This window comes from Antennarius striatus, chromosome 23 (assembly GCF_040054535.1).
Source record: "Antennarius striatus isolate MH-2024 chromosome 23, ASM4005453v1, whole genome shotgun sequence".
NCBI lineage: Eukaryota > Metazoa > Chordata > Actinopteri > Lophiiformes > Antennariidae > Antennarius > Antennarius striatus.
The window spans coordinates 10,786,617-10,807,181 of NC_090798.1; the positions used below are offsets into that span (position 1 = coordinate 10,786,617).

At 45.9% G+C, this 20,565-nt stretch overlaps 1 protein-coding gene across 10 annotated transcripts in view; it reads left to right on the top strand.

Annotated features, from left to right (window-relative positions):
- LOC137590407 (collagen alpha-1(XXV) chain) overlaps nucleotides 1-20,565 on the top strand; it is a 103,921-nt gene that overhangs the window by 64,619 nt on the left and 18,737 nt on the right. For 8 of the 10 annotated variants that reach the window (XM_068308009.1, XM_068308010.1, XM_068308002.1 and 5 more), the window contains exons 1-9: nucleotides 1,549-1,950; nucleotides 3,659-3,685; nucleotides 8,753-8,824; nucleotides 9,376-9,492; nucleotides 10,361-10,396; nucleotides 14,023-14,049; nucleotides 15,326-15,370; nucleotides 17,240-17,266; nucleotides 18,415-18,459. In XM_068308009.1, coding sequence (XP_068164110.1) covers nucleotides 8,753-8,824; nucleotides 9,376-9,492; nucleotides 10,361-10,396; nucleotides 14,023-14,049; nucleotides 15,326-15,370; nucleotides 17,240-17,266; nucleotides 18,415-18,459 — 369 coding nt within the window. In that variant the 5' untranslated portion in view covers nucleotides 1,549-1,950; nucleotides 3,659-3,685. Of the gene's footprint in view, nucleotides 1-1,548; nucleotides 1,951-3,658; nucleotides 3,686-7,808; nucleotides 7,869-8,752; nucleotides 8,825-9,375; nucleotides 9,493-10,360; nucleotides 10,397-14,022; nucleotides 14,050-15,325; nucleotides 15,371-17,239; nucleotides 17,267-18,414; nucleotides 18,460-20,565 lie in introns of those variants that run through there. The other 2 variants (XM_068308011.1, XM_068308005.1) reach the window with 2 other exon arrangements.

Below are 20,565 nucleotides of genomic sequence, written 5' to 3' on the forward strand. Positions count from 1 at the left end.
TATTAATCCAATGGACGTTTTGGGACTTCTCCATCAGATTATGCCCCCCCAATCTATCTAAACCAAACAGATTTCAACCACTCTGGGTTTGTGTGCAAATGCTTGAGTAGAAAGACTTTGGAGTACATTAAATTTGCAATTTCATCCTTATAACATCTGAGCACCTCGAGGGGTTTTTATAATCCGATGTGGGGAAGCAGAGAATGTTTTGGAACTGGACCAGATGTGGATCAAACCTCCTGGTGGAGGTATTTACTGTAGAGTCCTGTCTTATTCCCACGAACCCATTTATTATTCCAGCACAAACAACTGGATCTGATGTTTGACGTTTCGCTGCGGAACAACTCCGACGCCAAATGATAAAAACTTTTTATTTCTTCCCCAAAAACTTAAGGTTTCCAGTCATTTATTCCAGTAATTTTCGGTGCCAATTTATGGGTATTTGTCAGTGCCAGATTTAAAGACATTAAACAGGCTTATGTGAAAAGATGCAGTGGGTGTATTTGTGGTTGCAGCCATTCATGTGTTTGCAGAAACAGCTTGTAAATAACGTGGACTATTGTCCAAATGTAATTTTCATTTACAACGCGTAGTCTTGGATTTTTTATTTTTTTTTCCTCTCCGTTTTGCGGAACGTGCTGGGAATGTATTTGGAATGTTTCGACATCTTTAGACAAGTAGGCATCAGACGAAACCCCCCCCCCCCACGCCTTCTCACACCCATCCTGCCCCCAACAGGAAATGCATTTGTCAATGTCGCTTGCAATAATGCCTGATTCTGTGTAGTGTTTGTAATGCTGCACAGACATGTTGTGACGCTACTTAAGCTGTCATGGGCGACGGTGGCCGATGAGTCTGGAGAGACTCTTACAGATGAAGATGGAGGTGGAGGTGGGAGCGGTGGGGGTGGGGTACATATCAGTATCATTTTTAAGGAGGCCAAAGCAAGCAGGAGAAAAATCTCGATCTTGAAACGATCGTGTTTCGAGCGCCGACTCGCTTCCCCCCCCCGGGGGGGGGGGGGCGCTGTGGCAAAGAGTTGGCAAACGACGGCTGCTGAGCTATCCCAGGAATGCTCCAGCGTTCTCACTGCTCCGTGCCAACGGCGGAAGCCTGTCTGCTGCTGCATGATTGTTATTCTGGGTCGCCGATCCGTGGACTCCTCAGGAACGGCCTCCAGATGTTGGTTTTACACCAAATGTCATCAATGGGGGCGGAATTGCCTCGGCGCACGTCTCTCTGATGCCAGACACGTTTGATCGGCATCGACGTGGAAACAAAAGCAGCCGGCTGTTCCTCCTTCGCCCGATCCGCCCCGTTAAAGTGACATTAGAATCGGTTTGACGATGGACTGGAACTTTTTGAAAGCGACTCTAGCAGCTTCGACTTGAAGCTAATCCGAGAAGCAGACGCGGTACCTCCATCCGTGGCACAGCCGGGTGGGTCAGTGGTCTTAACGCGAGTCTTCTCCAAAAGTGTAAACGCAGAGGAAGGAGGAGAGTCCAGCACGCAGAGGAGGATGGAGCGCCTTCGGTTGAATAATGAAAATCGCTGAGCGAGACCTCATTAGGCCTCGGCGTGTGGATGCTCCCCTCACGGTTAAATCCCCTACTTCACCCGTGGTCTTTTACGGGGCCCACCCAGGAGCCCCTTTCATGCAGATTGACAGAAGTTGGATGCAACTGCTGCCTCACTAAAACTGCTGTTGTAAAAAAAAAAGAAGAAGAAAAAAAGACGTGTTCTTGTTCAGGGTACTTCTTTTTTAGTTAGCGCTCGCCAACGCTTTGTCAAAGATGTTTGGGTCTGATCCACAGAATGAACACAAACTTGATTCGGCTTCGTTTTTGATTGAGCTAGTGTTTCCTTTACTTCCTGTTTATATGTTGTGAATAAATTCCCTTTTTTTTTCCCCTTCTTTTTTAGGGGCCTCCTGGTGTGAAAGGTGAAAAGGTGAGTGCTTTTATACTTTTAAATGCTCCAAGTTTTGAATTTTCCACATTCCCCCCCGTTTGGGCCACAGTCCGTTAAAACGTCGCTACCGCTCTATCCGTCATCCGGAGACAGCAGCTTGTTAGCTTAGCTTAGCAAGAACACTCAAAACAGCTGGCAAAGGTTTGTAAAAAGTAAAATGTGATTCCCTCTGTTTTGCGTCTTAATGCTAAGCTATCCAAACCGCTCCCTCCAGATTCATATTTCCTGTGCAGATGTGAGGGCTGTTATTTAGCAGGAGAATCAACTGATTTCTCTTGATGCCAAACTCTCATTTAAAGGAATATGAAATTTTAGTCTTTCATTTTTGCAGGTCAATCACAATAATAAAAAAAAAAAGTAAATTTCTCCATAACGAGTGTCGCTTTCCATTTGCTGGAGGAGGAAAAAAAATTGCTTTCAAACCTTCCCCCCCATCAAAATAAATCTCCGAGCTTGAATAGTTCGATTCTATCGTTGTTCACAAACCTCCGGAGGAGAATATTAACGAGCGAAACTCGAGTTGGAGCCCCGTAATGCCTCGATTGGCCTTCCATAAAACATTAGTGGAGCGTGCAGAGTACCCGTAATCATCATTATGGGGCTGGGACCGATGGGCAAACATGCCATGCTTTTACTCTGAAAGATGGAAACCATGACTTCCCATGATTCAGGATCAACGTGGCTCCTTCTTAAATGATTAAATTAAAGAGTAGAAATGAATTCGGGTGTGCAGCAACATAAATTTTCGGTGCTGATGGCGAGAATCAGCAGAGGAAGAAAATACGTCCCTCCTGAGTCGTGTTTTTTAGACACGTGTTCATGCCGGTCATGTGATCGACTTTTGCACATGCACACAAGAAATAAAATGGAAAACAACTGCATGCATTCCTCCCACGCCGGATGATAAAGGCCTGCAACGCTGAACCCACTCAAGGCAATTTTCCCATTAAATCCGGTTTTGGAACGGCCGCCCAATGAAAAATTACACAAATTCCAACTTTTATTTTAAATTACTCCAACATTGCATTGAAGTTTGTCGGAGCGAAAGCCCCCCCCATCCATGTGTGATAAACCGTCGGGCTCGCTTTCGCTGTTGTGGCTAAATTGCAGCCGCGCCAAGAGGGATGCATGAAGCGGGATGGCTTAAGGATGCGCCGTTATCCGATTCCAGGCAGATTAGCGTTCTAACTCGGCGTCCCGCGCTCGGTCGTCCTTCAGTTGCTTTAAACAAAAGTGCACTTTTGATTCGGTTTCGCTCTAATGTGATAAACCCACTCTCTTCTACACACAGGTTGATTTGAAACCAAACAATCTTGAGCGGCGTCCACGTCTCTTTCCCCTCGATTGGGGGTGGGGGTGGGTGGGTTGGGGGAAGACATCCAAAGATCTCTGGGGCATAAAATCTGGCCTGGCAGTGCAGCTAACCCACACTCAACCTCCCCCCCACCGCCGAACCCACCAAACCTCACACCGCTGCTTTCTCTTTTCCTTTCTCTCATACCCAATTCATGTCAGCCCATGTTATCATAAGTGATTTTACTCTTTACCGCGGTGAATACTTGTGGTTTCCTGCGTTGCTTGCCTTTATCGGCGTGTTCTGAGTGCGAGTCTCGTCTTATTAGCGCTGTGCTAATATTTGTGCGCCCGTAGTGTTTGTTTGACCCTTGCATTTTCTTGCCTTCTGCAGGGGGATCAAGGCGACCAGGGACCACGGGTATGTGCTCCACTCCTTTATGATTATCTGGTGAATGTGACTCTGTCTCCCCCCCAACTCTCCTCCCACCCCTCCAGGCAGAATTGTGGGCAGAAAAGGTTTGAGATGCATGAAATTCTGGGGATAGTGTTCTTCCCATCCGTCCGTCCGCGTTGCCAAAGACAACAATCATCTCGGCGCAGCTTGTTTCTACACCGGGAAAACGTGCAAAGACAACTTGGACGGCGCGGCGTCCGCTTTAATCCGCAGAGAGACCTCCTTTCCTTTTTTTAACTCCTCATCTTCAAATCCAACACGACTTCGAGTTTTGGCGGAAGTAAATCCGCGCAATCGCAACGATAATCAAAAACCAACTCGCCCTGGTCTCTGTAATTACTCATGAGTCACTTTAATCCTTGATGTGACACGGCCTGTTCAGGGGGCTTTAATCATTTCCAGCACTGCAGTTTGATATTTCTATGAAAGCGCAGCTCCTAAAGGATGATGATGTGAGTGCTTTCCGACGCTCGACGGACTCCAAAATGAATCACTCCATCTCCACCTAGCAGCCAACGTGCCGTCGTTTCTTGACTAACGATTAAAAAACGAGAGGTCTTTGAGGATCACGACAGCACATGTTTGTTTTAAAGTAGACTGCAGTAACTGCAGAGAAGTCATTACCTTTGCATCTACCGTCGTCAACAAGGGCGGGTGGCTTGAAATGCCTGCGATTGATTTCCACGAGGGCAAAGACTATGGAGAGGTTAGAGCAACAACGTGGGATCGTTTTATCGCCGGGACGCCAGCCGTCCCCCAAGTGGATCTGATCCCAGCTCCGTTTCAGACGCCCACCCAGACGTTGAACTCTTCGGGATGGGTCCCTGCCCGTCAAAGCACCTCCTTCGCTATTGTTTGGATGCCAACACAAATGGCCTTCGCCGTCAAATGTGATTAGTTCCATCTCAAAGCGATGGATCTCGCAAAGTTTGTGTTGAGCGTGGATCTTTCACAGGACTTTTTAATCATCCACACAGTACGGGATGATCAGCGTAGCTGCAGAGGCTGAAATGTCGTCCCTCTTTAGCAAACACTTGGCTTTCTCACCCTTTTAACCTGGGAAGTGGAGCCATTTGTCTTTATCAGCTCCAAACAAGCAAATAGAAACAGCGGCGGAGCTGACGGAGTCCTACCAGCGACCAACGAGGCTCTATTTGTCTTTTTGGAATAAATAAACTGTCCACTTTAACATTTCACTAACTTCCTAGTGGAGCACAATTGTCACACAATCATGTGTGATGGACTGCATGGGCGCGAAGCCACGATGCTTCACCGGCGAATGGCATTACCTCCCCCGGAACGGCTTATTGTCGTTGCAAAATAGATTATTAGGTCAGTTTAGTGGAACAGCATAAATAATATTTTCTTAATAAACGGAGCAACCCCGCCCGAACTCAACGTTATGTAACCGGCTGGAGATTAAGCTAATTTCATGCCCAGTATTGCCTGTGTGCAGAGAGACTATTAAACCCATACGAACATCTCAACTGATAGATGACCTGACAACAGAGCCGACTTATCAAAGGACGGACCGTTTGCGTTTCCGTGTATGTTGGAAATGTGTTTGTCTGCTGGTTTAAAGGCAAAAGGTCAAAGCTGAGAGGGTTTGAGAACCGCCACACCAGACCGGTGTCCACTGTCTGCTCTCCACATGTCGGGGTCGGCCATTTGTTGGCCCTACAGGTCAAAGACTGCGTCCTAGCAACAGGGGTTAACAAAGCAACAAATAATAAATTACCAAGTTTTGACAAACAAATGTGCGGCCACCGTTTAAGCACCGCTGGTGGGATATAATTAGTCATTGGTAACATATATCACCAACAAACACGGGTGGTCTTTTTGACGAATGGTGCGCGCTACAGGTGTCGAGCAAAGGTTTGAATGCCTGGGAAAAATTCTTTGGATTTCATGAAGACTTTGCCCTTTTGTTTGTGGGATACTTCACTTCTCCAATCATGGGATTTAACCAATTTGCAGCATTCTTACAAAATAATACAGCTGGGATTATATAATTTCTAGGGTTTGACTTCTTCTGAGAACCCCATAAATAAATGTCACTAGAGATAAATATGACGCGTCAGATTTGATGCCAAATCTGAGGCTTTCGACGAGTGTGTTATTCCGCGTCTTGAATTTATTAAAGCCATCTGGGCACGGAATAGGTTATCCATTCCGCACATGCAGATTCAGAAAATGCCACAGCTTGTGTTTGCTTGGGATGTTCGGCGTTCCTGGTGCGGTTGCGGAGATGCAGTTTCTGGCAAGCGTCCTGTGACGACTTTTTTTTTGCTGATTGTCCCGCTATCTTGGCTCCTTGTTTACTACAGTTGCAGGCATCTCGCCGTAGGCAAACGACATAATAGAGCTGCTCGACGAATGGCCAACATCCGTTTTTTGGAGGGGAAAGTCAAAACAAAGCAATCTGTGAATGGTTAGGATATTCGTGATTATCATTCACCGCGTGATCGTCAGCGCCGAGGAATGCGAGGCGTACTCACCTAGTCGAGCCTGTTCTTATCTTATCGCCTGCGGAGACAAACCGAACTACTACCGTATGGGCAGATAAGGTGTTTTTTTTTGCACATTTCAGACATGCATTGATCAATGCGGTTGTGGAACAATCCTCTTTGTATGTGCATCAAAAAAACATTCCAAAAAAAAAAACGGCCGACACGTGAACCACACTATTTGCATCGTCCGTTCCCGCCCAACCATAATCTCGTACTTGTTTTTCCTTCCTTGCATTCTTGATGTTTGAGGTTGTAAATAACATGGAAATATCTGTGCTTCCCAGCCGAACAGTGCGCAGCGTACTCGCTGCTCTTTTTTCCGCTGCACAGATGAATTAAATCAGCCCCGTCTTGAAAGCAGTTTTCTTAACGATCCATGCTTTTTGAATTATCTCTCCGAAACAGAGGGATGGCACCAGAAGCCGTGTTTGGATAGGCCAGATTTTATCTCCAACTTGAGTAAAGTTGAAGGCCGGTGTCTTTCAGGGTGTGTTTATACTGGTGTGCCAGCGTCTGAGAAGAGTTCGTTCAGGTTGGTTGTTTACGGTGAAGTTAAACTATCTTAGTACGTCTGAAATCCCACCTCTTGAGGTATCGGTTACCTTCATAAGAGCTTTAACATCTTCAAACAGCTAGAGTTTTAATGTCAAAAGGATGATTATGAATCATTCAGCTCAGGAAAAACGGGCTGGGTGACTGGAGACTGAACTTTCCCCAAATCAAAGAAAAGGTCCAGTGTTTACCTAAACTTTTGAAAAATCTTACTGTCTAATGTACCTAGTTAGCTAGATTGAGGCTAGGATAAATGGAAATTGCTAACTCTAGTATTTCCTAAACTTTGGAAAATTCTTACTAAGGTAACTAGTTAGCTAGATGGAGGCTAGGATAAAGGCCAAATGCTAAGTCTAATTGAAGCCTCAAAGAAACCGTTGGCTTCTAAAGAACTGCTGACCAAGCTAAAACGAGATCCGTTTTCATTGAAGCAGTTTTGAAAATACTAAAACCGAGTTTCATTTTATGGCAATATGTCCTTAAAAGACTCGTCACTGTCAATGACCTTGTTTGACAGTCATGCGCAATGAAATAAACAGTTGTACGTCTTCTAAAAACAGTGCTTCTGGACGTGGAATGAAACATCTGAAAGCTTTTCTAACTGATGATGTGTCCATGTTTCTGGCTTCGGAATAAAGTCGGCGTCCAACTACAACCCCTCGTCTCCTTTCAACAAAACACGAGTCCAAAGCTTCCTTCCTTTATTCCATTTTCATGAGCGGATCACGTCTGTCGTTGCAATCGTTGACGAGGTAATCGGAGACGGCTTGATTGAATTTCCAGCGGACATCGCGATCTCGAAGACTCGATGAGCGACGCAGCTTCTGTTGCTCAGAGGCACGTCAGCGCAAAGTCCAGGATCGTCTCGACAAGTCTTATTTGGACAGACTCGACAGGAAAACGGTCCCGGAGAAGACCAAAAGATCAAGATTGAGAAATTGATTCTGCTTAACGTGTAAACATCTTCCTCCCTGTGGTTGAATGTCATGCGTGTCGTCCCGTGTTTAACCCTTTGTCCCTTTTAGGGGTTGCCTGGTCTTCCTACCATGGCTGCTTTACACAGCAACCAGATCCTGACTGTCAAGGTTTGTTGTCGGCGGTGGTGCTGCTCGGTCCGACCCCTCCGCCAAACATACTGGGACTAAATGAATCACTTTCAGCTGCCTGACGATTGACCGGTCGCAGGAAAAAACTCCTAATTAATCACAGCCGGTCAATCGTGACCCCTCCCCACCCCACCCACCCAACAGACACTACCAGTCCGTCCCTTGAGGTGTCAGTTGCACGCTGTTTGCCAGGTTCCAGATGAATCCAAGACACAGTCTGGCTTGTGTCCATTGATGTTAAAATAAATGATATCCAGAAGGAATGCGATGAGGAACCAGACGGGCAAAAACGTTTCTCAAATCGGTTTCACCGCAAATCCTTCACTCCACTAATTTGGCCTTGGGGGGTTGTTTTGTTGATGGATAAAGCCACTTAATACCAGTGGACACTGGTGGAATAATGCGTGCATTGAAAGAGACGAGGTTAGAACTCAACCTCGACGCAGAAGGTTGAACCGGTTCCGGTATGTGCCGCTCCCGGGGTCCGACTGAGCAGTAGGTGCAGCGAATGATGATGATGATGATGATGATGGTGGTGCTTTTTCAGTGTCGGAGAGATTCACATTTTTCCTGGGGCTGGGAGCCGACCGTGGCGCCCTTACACCCCTGAGGTGGTAATTATGGGCCCTGGCTCCAAACTTCAGATGTAAAACCACCTCGGAGCTGGAAAAGTGTGGATCCCCACCCCCCACCCCCCCATCTGTGATCTGAGTTCATGAACAGCAACTCTTCTAACCAAATCTTTTTCCTTTTTTTTTGCATTTGCCTTCCTCCTTTCTCCTCCTCCTCCTCCTGCTGCTGCTGCTCATCCTCCTCCTTTCACCTCTGAACCTGCGACCTCTTGACCTCACACACCTGCTCAGATGGTCTTCCCTAAGATCAATCATGGCTTTCTTTCCGCTGACCAGCAGCTCATAAAGCGACGGCTCATTAAGGTAGTGGCTGCGTCCTCCTTTTTCTCTTCTGTCCGCCGCGCCGAGTCCCGACAAATCACTCCTCCTTGGGCATCCAGCAGTTTGCATGCGAGCCTTCAGACAGACCTGTCAGACACACTTAAACACTCCCTCCGTTATTGTTTGAGCTTTTAACTCTTTTTAGAAAACAAGGTTTCCTTGTGGTTAAATGGATTACTGTTCTGGCACCGCTTTAAGCGCGTTCCCTGCAAGTTAGATTGCAGAATATTTTCTTAGTCTCTTATAATCCACTGTAATAATGGGCCACACATTTACTGTATATTTTTACTCTGATTATTTTAGCTCATTTTCGGTGCCTAATGAACAAACCCATTTTGGGAATGCGTGCATTTATAGGGATTACTGTTTCAGCTATAAATCAAGGGACATTAAAAGTCCATATTAGACTCTGTCTGGAGATGCAAACTGTCCTGTGTGTTCTGGAGGGAGACGGCCAATGGGATCGCTCAAATATGAGGCAATAGAGCGGCGATATCACACGAATGTTTAACTCTTGTTTCTTCCTCGCGTAGGGAGATCAAGGCCAAGCAGGACCACCGGGGCCTCCGGGGCCACCGGGCCCACCTGGGCCCAGGGGGCCACCAGGGGACACAGGAAAAGATGGACCTCGAGGCGTACCGGGTCAGCCAGTGAGTATTGATTACAGATGATCCATCGTATGCACATTTAAGAACATAATAAATCACTAAATTTGGTCGATGTGTTATAAATTACCGTAACGCGAAACAAAGATTTTCCAATGTTCTTTTGGGTTTTTTTTCCTCTAAAACAAGGACTCGTTGTTTCCACTCCACGAGTTCATCTCATCTCTGTTTGTTGTTGAATTCGATTCGGTTCTGACCCGGTGCCAGCGGGGTTGCCTTTTAGCATTTAGCAGCTAAAGTTTAGCGAAACGTGACGCTGCCCCACAGGGAACACTTCGACCTCACGTTTAGTTGGTGGTTATTCCTTAAAATCTTTACAGTTTTTGTTTTTGCGAGTCGTAATTCGGTCGCTGGCATGAATCTTATTTATATGAGCATAAAACCTTCTCAGGGACTCGAATTGATCTTTATATTCTTGGCAGGAGTGAATTTTCAATGTTTATCTTTACATTTTTGACTGTTTTGTTGCATTTTTAATGGATGCTGCTTTTCTCTGAGAAATTAAACTTCTGTTTCTGATTTATTACTCTTATATTCAATATAAGATAATTGGGTGAAGTTGGGTAAACGCCCAAACAGTGATTTGGCGCCCAAAATCAAGACATGGCAACATTTTTCTTTGCTCTTTTACCTTAAAAACTGCACAAACATCCCAGAACCGGGCCTGAACTGAAACCAGAACCCTGAATAAGGTTGTCAGGCAGACATAGCAGGGGGTTCAGGTGCCACAGCCTGGTTAACGCCTCCTAGCCGACTTAATATACGAGCTGGGTGATCCCGAACTCGACTGGAATTTACGATGAAAGATTTTGTAGAATATTTAACTATTTTTCCCTTTTCGTGTTTACCATAGGGGGAAGCGGGACAGCCTGGAGAGACGGGAGCCGTGGTGAGTACAAACCTTCACCACCTGCATCCGACTCTTGAATTAGCCTAGCCGTTTGTTAGCAGCTGGACGTTACTGCAGCGGGTCTGGTTCCTTCTGTCGTTTCTAACTCTTTGACTTTCCCTTTAAATATTTTTATCGTGATTAAGTTGATTTAAAATTAAGTACAAATATACGTTTAATTTCTCATTCTGGACACTTTTATATTCATTCCTCATAAATTAGCCGTTGTGGGACGCCGCAACCTACGTTTTTTTTAAAAAATGCCCATTTAATTAACCAGATTCACAACTGAGGCGGTTTACGGTTACATCGGCGAATATTAATGACATATTTAATGACGCCCTATAAAAACGTTTGTTTTCCCTCACCAGACTCCTTATAGAATAAGGTCAACCCGCTCCAGTTAACAGCAACTGGATACGGGCTGGTTGGTGTTCAGCAAATAAAGCATTTGATTAAAGCGTTCTCGTAAAATCCACACCGACCAATTCGAGCCAAATTCCAGAGGAAGCACAGACGGAAAACGTTGAATGCGAAATCGCTTCGCGATGTCAGTTTTAACAAGTGCAGAAGGGAGAAAGTGGAGCTGACAGAAGAGGTGCTATCAAGTGCTTTCGTCCCTCGGTTGCACGTCCGCGGAAAAGTCGGTAGATCGGAAAGAAACGGGCGAGAGAAAATAATCGAGGGAAGGCTTTTGAAGCTAACGCTAATCGTTTCTTGGTCTCTTAGCACGCGATCTGTTTGTGACGCGAAACTTTTTATCTTTTTTGGCTTCAATTTGACATTTTTCCCCTTCATTTTTAAACAATCACGTTGACGCGATTCTAAAAATTTGAATAAAAACTTCCCGTCGGCCTCAGGTGTGCTCAACAAGAGCCTGTTGCACTAACACCTGTTGCGAGTTAGCGCCAGAGTGCGGATCCAAAAAAATGAACGATGAGCATTCGAAATGAGCTCAAAGGCCTTTGATTAAAAATGCTTAGCTTGCTGTAGTTCTTGGAATAAAATTTACACGCAGCGTGACACTAATGTACTTTTAATAGGAAGTCACGTCAGGATCTGGCGCGAAGCAGCGCGCGATGAGCGCGTCCTGGACGTTGTAAAAAGACCTGTCTGCTCAAAAGACTCCAGGGGGGGAGTGTTTGGTTCGTTTTAGAGGTTACAGATAACGCGCCTTGGGGAAGGTTTTCCCGTGTGAGATCGTGTGAGCGGCAGAACCTCCGGAGGAGAAATTCTCCGTGCGGAAACACAACACCGGTCCACACCCTCCACCGGCCTTCTTCAAATCAATGTGAATTAGAAGTGCGTGAGCATCCAGACTGATGGACTCCAGTCCGCCAGCCCAAAGAATAATGTTTGTTCTGCTGCTTCAGATCGGCACAAGTCGACCCGGGGTGGAGATGTTGAGGTCGGCCCTTAATTAACTTCTGATTCTTTCTTAGAGCTGATGCTCGCTACACACAGCTCGGTGTGTGTGTGTGTGTGTGTGTGTGTGGTTTTTTTTTTAATGTAAATGCTATTGTTAAAAAATACACAAAAAGTGGATTCCAGAGTTTTCCAGCAGCCTTCCAGGACATGTGGTGCTGGTTAGGAGGATTAGACTCTTGTTGAGCAACAGGGAGGGGAGGGGAGGTGGGAAGAAGAAGAAGAAGAAGAAGAAAAAGAAAGGAAACATTTTCAGGACTGGATTCAACATCATCAGTGCCATGAGGCTCTTCTGTTGTAAATTAATGGCGTCTCTGTGGAAGTGGCTCGTAGCCTCGCACACAGTTTTCATTTCGGGGCTTGATTTCGCTTCAAGACGACTAAATATGGAAACTGGTGGCGGGAAAAAAAACAAAAACTCGAGTGTTATTTCCAATTATGCAACATGCAACTACCCACAATGCATTACTGGCTCACCTTTTTGGTGAACATACAACACCGATGTAGGCGTCGTTTCGTTAGCATAACCGCATAAAGATGTGACCAAATGGATCGTCAGGAGGCAAAATTGAATTACCGTTGTTCTAGTTTTGTCGTTTGGACCTGGACGCGTTTGAGCTATTTTTAGCCTCATTACATCATCAGGTTGCTGCTCGGATGTAAAGCAGCTCGTAGCTAAATCTGGCATCTCTAATCCTGTTGTCGTTTCAATGACGTACGCAGATGATGTTGTTCTAACCCGTTAGCCCCAACTGAAGCCGAGTAGACGGGTTAGGAGCGTTTTAAAGACCTTATAAGTGATGCAGAAGCTTTGAACGCGTTTTGCTGACCTGCTACGAGGACCCAACAGGAACGTGTAGGAAACCCAGCAATCGCTGCATTGTTCCCCGTTTCCGACACAGGAAACATTCAGAGCTTTCGTCGTCAATGGCCGTCCCGTTGCCATGACGCATTCACAGATTGCTGTCCTTTTAAGGATGCTAAACGATAAGCTAATGCGCAATACGGAAATAACGTCTCCGGATTGGATGAAGAGCTCTTGACTTTAAAAAGCCGGTAGCTCCTGAGTGCTCTCAGATGTAGCCGGGCTAATTAGCGCTTAGCAAGTGGAGGTTGGGGGAGGTGGTGGTAGTGGGGGGAGGACATAATCAAGACGTTTACTGACAATAGCCTACAAAAGGCTTTTAAAAGCAAGCGGGAGGAACCTTTTGCTTGGCATGGATAATGAAAGTGGTTGATTGAGGTTTTTAGTTGTAAGCAGAGATGGAATGTTCTCCAAATGAGCTGGAACTGTGGGGGCCGGTTCCGTCAATGTGAGAACTGCAGGTTTTATAAAGGAGAAAGCGTTCAATCGCCATGTTTCATCAGAACTAACCCAACGCGATAGGACGACTGGCACGAGTCCCTCAACCTGAATCAGGCTTTTGGGGGAAAGACGTTAAACGCTTTCGTCAATTGTGCTGCATCGACATGAATAAAGTCTGGAAATGTGTTTTTTTGGTGGGTTTTTTTTGGACGGAGATTGTGGGGGGGGGGGGGGGCAAAAAAGATCCGCCTTGGCCTGGACTCAGCTGAGCTCCCCGAGCCAAAACAGAACCATTTATCCCAGTTTTGGAGCAGCGGGACAAGTTTTGGCCAACGACAATGTCGAAACATCCAAGTGAAAAAGTGTTGATGAGCTGCTGTGGGATTAATAATTTATGTTCTGGTGAAACCAACGGGCACCAACACGCGTTCTCAGTAGGGCCCGGGTTCTAGCGGAGGAGGTCGGGGGCTCCGACGTGGCTTCCGATTTCAAACGTCCTGAAGTTATCGCTGGAGTCGAATCTCGGTGAGGGACGCGGCGCCGTTTTATTAGCTTGGAAGCGTTTCCAAGCTTTTTGGTATCAAACCGCTCTACGTGTAAAAGTCGAATACAAAAAAAAAGACAGGCTAGCTAAAACCAATAAAAGTGAAAGTGAGATGAACGTAAGAGATAAAACCGTCTTTTGGTGATTCATCCTCTCATTAGAGATTTATGTAGGAATTAAAAAGGAGGATTTTCCGTCTTTGTCGGAGACAAAAAAAACAAGGGCTCGATTGTGCGTCTGTTGAGGGATGTTCGCTCGCCACACGACCAGTTTTGCCAACCTCTGCTGCGATCGCTGTTGGCGGCAGACACAATATTATTTCATTATTCTGTTTCTCTTCCAATTTTACAGGGGCCTGAAGGACCAGGGGGGCCGACGGTAAGAAAATAATTTTGGAATATATCCTTTATCGTCGATGAAATGAAATCGACTTCTTGGATTTCGGACTCTTTGATGGTAAAGATGCTAGCGCGTTTTGGGTCATGGGGGTCACCTGAGGGGCGAGTAAACAGACTTGGAGGGGAGGTGGAGAACGGAGGAGTTGGAGCTCGGTGCGGCGCTCCAGCCCCCCCCCCCCCCCCAGGTCCCTGGCGACGCTGATGTGGGGAACAGATGGAAGTCGTATCCATCAGGTAGCTGCCGGTGTTTGTTCAGCGTAACCCAATCAGACACTTCCTGTCTGCGCTGTCATCTGTCGGCGAGGCCCGCCGCCGGCGTAAGGGGAAGGGGGTCAATGATGACACGCCGCCGCGTTAATGACTCATACACCAGGCCCCCCCCGGGGGTGGGGTGAGGGGGGGCCCTCCTTCTCAATTAATTCTACTGCTGGCGTGTTCAGCCAGAAGGGCCACGTCGACGGTTATTCATCGCCTCGCCGATGGATTTGAGAACACGATAGAATGTTGAGTTTTTTTAAGCGTGTTTTTAATCAAATATTACCAGCTTTAGTTCCCAGGTTGAGTTTGTGATGCGTTTACTTTTCCCTTCTTATTGTCTTGCGTCTTTTTTTTTTTAACGTCTGACAGGCGTGACGACGTTTAAAATGTGGTGTCGGGTCTCGTTTATCCCGCGTATCATCGCCGCAACTCGGAAACTAAGATGGGAGTTGCTGTTATATAATTATAATTTTTGAGGCTTTTTTTGTTCTATAAGTTAAAAAAAAAAAAATTGATCCAGATTTGGGACTGGAAAAAGCTGCGTATCAAGTTCACCTCAGGTTCACAACTTTCTCATATATACTGTATATACTGCTTTTATTTGGTTTGTTCCATCCACCTATTTCCCAATAATACCCGCCCCCCCAAGAATAAAGGTCCACGATGGGTTCTGAAGTCAAAGTAAATATGAAGTTTCTCTTCTCTCCCTGTGATACTTTGCAGAGTAACGCTCAACACACACGTCTTATTGTCCGCCTATATCCTCCATAGCTTTGCGGATCTTAAAATATGACATGCGGTGTTTGTTCTGGCCCGGTTCTGCTCAGATCAGCACACTAAGGGTTGGATGGGAACAATAGGAACGTCTGTTCAGGAGTGCTGATGTATGTGCAACCTGTGATGTTGCAATCATCATACAAATGTCGTATAAATATATATATATAAGCCTATAAGTGTGATTTTTGACACCTGAAGATGGTTTTTTTTTTGTTTCTCAGGGTCCAATCGGGCTTCCAGGAGATCCAGGCATCGACGGACTCAAGGTGAGTCGGATGAAGAGAAACGAGTCACGCTTCGCTCTCTCGGTGCTGATCGGTTGCTTTTCTCCAAAATGAAACGGGGTGGCGTCACAACAGGAAAAATTTTACGACAAATTTAGCATCAAAAACATGAGGATTTACACGAGGATTTTTGTTCTAAAATCTTTCACACGTGCTTTTTTTTAAAATCTTTTTAAAAAAAACCCAAAAATCCAGAATGCATGAATTTGTAAATGTTAGTATTTGACAGTTTAACTGCTTCCATTCGCAGCCAGGTTCTTTAAATCTTTAAATTCAGGCAGCTCCGGGGGGAAGATTTACACTTTCAGCCTCGTGATGTCGAGGACATGCATCATTCTCCTCGACGGAGCGCAAACGTTCGACCGCAGCGAGAACAAAAAAAAAAAAAGCACTTTTTTTTTTTTTTTTTTTTTTACCGGAGGAGCGTTTTCTTTCTGTTAAATTGAACAATCTGTCTGAATTTAACCCGGAGACCCTCGCCGAAGAAGACGCAATAAAAATAAAATCAGAAAGCCGGCATTTATTCCCACCTGAAAGTACTTTACCTCCAGAAAGCCTCACTTCAGGATACTTGGTTTTCATTTGTCTCTCTGGCCTTGTGTTGCACTTTTCATATTAGAAAAATTCTGTCATGCATTCTGACAATTTCAAACCGCTATCCAATTTAGGAGAAAAAAACCCCCACGGCTGCATCTTCGAGCTTCAACCGCAAAGTAGAGTTTCAAGCTGTGCACGGATGCAGCGCTTTTCTGTGCTTCATTGTCAAAAAATGAAAAAAACCACAGAACTGGGACGCGATGCAGGTGATGAAGAAAGAGGTGAAGGACGACAGGATAAGTGACGGCGATGAACGGGAAGGTGATTTTTATTTTTATTTTTTATTTTTTTTGGACGTCCTGCCTGTGTTTCAAAGCGTTCGAGGCACACATGGCCGTAATCGGAACCAGAGCGGAGGAATTTCATCTTGGAGGGAACGCCGTATTGACTCTGGAGACAGAAGACGGCCTAATTCTATACTTGTGTGAGGAGGGTGGCTGCCATCATGCGTGAAATAGGACGCCGGTGCTGAGCGATGCAGTTATAAAGAAGAATCTGTCGTGGCGCGTGGCCGTCAGTCATGCGCCCAAATCGATCGCCGCTGGAAAGGGGGGGGACGCCTACGTTAAAGCCCCCAGATTAGGAGTTTCTAGTCGGACTCCATTATGTCAGTGGGCAAGCAAAAACCAAAGCATCATGGGAAAATCAGGAAGAATGGACAGGGGATGTGAAAGGAGATGGCATAAATTTTGATTTCTATAATATATCTCCTTCAAAAAAAAAAAAATACTGAACACTTGTACAGGTCAAAGGTCATCTCTGTCAAAATAAAAAATATGTATTCTCCTGACCCCCCAGGGGGACATCGGCGTCCCAGGACTGGACGGCATCCCTGGATCCAAGGTCTGCTGCGCAGCCACTTCCTGTGCGCTCTTATTTTGTAAATCCACAGTGGTGATTTTTTTTTTTTACATTTTGGACTCCTCCACATTTCATGTTTTGTTTTTTTCACTTTTTGACTTTTGGACACCATCATCTTTTTATTTTTTTATTTTTTTCATTTTCGTTCATCCTACAAAATAAAAGCATGTTACCTTTCCGTTAAACATGACGACCTACCCGTGCATGTAAATCTGTCCCGTCATTATCGGCAACTGCAAGAAGCTGATTTTCCTTGGGCCTGTTGTGGAAAAGGCAGACATCCCATAATCCAATATGAATCTAACCCCAGATACGATCTGACCCCCGGGGGCCTCCAACCCGACTCCCCCTGAGCGTTCCTATCTTTTAATACTCTGCTTTCTTTCCCAACAGGGTGAAATGGGAGAGCAAGGTGAAAAGGTAAAAGTGATGATTCAAACATTATGCTTGTGATTTCCCATCATGCATAGCGCTAGCTCGTTCCAGACAACTCTTTCAAAGGTGACTCCCTTCTGAGACTTGGCCACCAGCGACTCAGTGAGTCACCGAACTTAGTTCCTCCAACGGGGCGTTGGGAGGAGACCAAAACCTTCACCCACACCATAAACCCAGCGAGGAAGCCGATTCCCTAATTCTAACGGTGCCTTTATTCGCTGTTGTTGGACGGCGGCGGCTGGAAGGTGTGAGCGGCGACCGTGGCTATGACGCCGCGTTCTTCGTCAGCCACCAAACGGCCTTCAAGCCCAGATTTATCCCTGAACTCGAGTTATTCGCCTTCATAATGAGGCGACACAGGCGCATCGCCAGGCTCCCGGTATTCGAGGTTAATACGTCACGCGTGTCACGTGGAGACGAACCGGGAAGCGAAAAATGTGGCTAAACAGCGGATCCACAGATATTTACTGGAAAGACTTTTACGCACAGCTTTTGAAAGGGAAATAATCAGCTTTTCTTCTCGTTCAGACGTTACGTTGCTAGCCACGTTAGCATCGGACTGATTCATTCATGCAAAACCCAACAGGACGTCAAAAGTTCATGCGTGGCACGATAATGAGATCGTATAAGATTCTCCACCGGGACGCAACCTTTGGTTTCCGCATAAAAATCGTCTGATGAGGCGTTCGCTGCCAAAGACGGCGCTTGGAATCCGCTCCCGCGTGTTACGAGCTTTTATTTTAAGACACGCCAAATGCACGTACGTTATTATTTTTGGCGCCGCTTGCTAAATAGCCGATGGGCACCTTCAAGGAAAATAAAAAAGATTGGAAGATATTGTTTAAGAAGCACAGATCCTGTGACTTCTGAGACACGCGGTTGGCGTCGACCCACAGAACCGATGGGATGACGTCGGATCCATCCACAGCGCCGCTGAAATACGACATAAAATACGAACTGTTTGATCTGCTTCACGCCGCTCAGCTGGAAAAGTCGTGAATTTATCAGTGAAATCCTCTCCACAAGCGTCCTGGAGCGTCGCCTGTCGTCCAATCACAGATGGAGAAGGATGTTGTTGTTGATGTTTAAATGACAAGATTTTACACGTGAACCTCTCTCTGGTGTCGTTACAGGGCGATATGGGCGAAGACGGACCGAAGGGCGACTTGGGAGAGAAGGTGGGTACAAGCAGCTAACGTTAGCCACCTGAGAGTAGAGGAGGTCTCATGCTACCAACCCTTAACTCCAGATGCTTCGTTTGTGCTTTAAAGTGGTCTTAATGGCTGTTTATTTACCCCTGCATTAATTTGCCTTTGCGTTAATTTGCCCCTGCATTAACTTGGAATCGGTCGTCCAGATGGAACTTCTGCTGGACAAATGGTTCAAATCTCATTGCGCGTCCATTGAGACGGACGTTTCAGGTTCCACTTTTATTTTGATGAGACAACTTTTATTATTAATTTTTTTCTTAAAGATCCTCGGCGAAGAAACGCGTCCTTGGATCCGGTAACGCGTTTTTTAAGAACAGACGGCGAACACAAATATTACTGATGGACCGGCAACAAAGCAGAAGCAGCGCACTTAAAACGTCTCGGCCAATTTATTGCTGTTCACCAGAGAACAACTTTGATAACTTCTCACTTTATGGTTACTCTTGATTTTTTTTTTTTTTTTTTTTGAAACCAGCTGCCAAGAAAGACACCGTTTGAAAAGGGACCAGATGCGGGACATCCTTTGTGGAAAATGAGCGAACAAAAATGAAAGTCGGAGGGCAATAAAACTTCAGCAGCCTTCGGGGCAACGCTTTGATCCGCTCCACCTTAATGCCGTAAAAATTAGAAATGGATTTTGGCAGCGGGAATAAAAAAGGAAAAAAGTGGTATTGAGCACCGTTGGCATTCGGACTGCTGTAGCCGCTCACCTGCTATTCATTCTTCAACGGCGTTATTGATGGATTCGGCAATGAGGAGAGACATAAAGTAGCATAAAGAGCTGGAAACGGTGAGGATTTTTAAGTCGCGGTGGATACGATTACCTCAGATTGTCAATGTCAGGATGTAAAAGTGATTTCCAACGGAGTGCACATGGCAGGAATCGTTGTTTTCAATTTAGATATAACTCAACATTCGTCCAGATGACTTGAACATGTGTCGGAGTCTCCGATTGATTGATTTTTCAGCGCAGGAATAAAAAAAATAAATAAAAAAAAAACGCCTCGTGCATCACGAAAAACGCTGCCGGTCTTTCATCGAAATTCTTCTTTCCTGAGATTTTCCGTTCCACTGGTGGAAGAAGAAAGGAAAGGAGGAACATCTACGTGCATTTACCTCCAAAGACTATTTGGAAGATCATTATTCATAGAATATGTAATCGGGTCGTTACGAGACGCATCTTCAGAAGAAGATGGAAATCGGGGCGTGTTTGACTTTCAAGTTGATGATGCTGACATTCAAAAAGCTTTAATAGAAAATGCATCATAACCGCCAGCAGGCTCCGCTCGTCCGTCTCTGGCCTCATTTAAAACGAGTCATTACTGCAGTTCTGACCCATTGGCTTCTAATGCATTCTGAGTATGTAACTAGTTGTGAAATCGACGGCGGCTCGTCTCCGGAAAAATAAATAAATAAATTCGGACCCTGGAGATGAACCCAGAGCGAACTGGGAGTTGATTCGGGGAACTTTCAGGCTCTCGCTTTCGCCAGCCGGTCGGTTGGACGTCTGAATCCTGAGATCCGGTCCAAAGCTCTCCTGAACTGGCCACGTTTCAGCTGCTGGCGGGGGCCTCCTCCGCCCCGGGGGGAGCCATCATAATCTGAATTTTCTCAAATGCTTTCTAAATCGGGGGGGGGGGCTGAGGTCTAATTCAGCTGAGGCCGCTAAATTTAGTCGCTAATGACCGTAATATGAAGTAGGATTTATGTTTTTAGAGCTGCGGTGACATTTAATACTCCGATTTGTCACAACTCCGTCCCGGTTTCGTTGCTCCCTGATTAATCGGCTCCGTCTGATTGGCTCTCTCGCGTCGGCAAACAGCTGGAAAACGGCCTGATTTGCTAAGTATACCTTACGAGATCGTGGCGCTATTATCTTTAAATGGCAATGTGCAGCTAACGGTTGCGGGTGTCGATAATGAAGTGGAGTCGGGGCGACGCTACTCCGTCTCGCTCCACTCTGTGGTTAGCAGACTCTCGCCTCACCGGGGGTAATTTTTTTGGCCCTTTTGGAGCATTTCAGCATTTACTGCCACACCTCAGCTCCCCTACCGTTGCTGATACTTTTTCCAT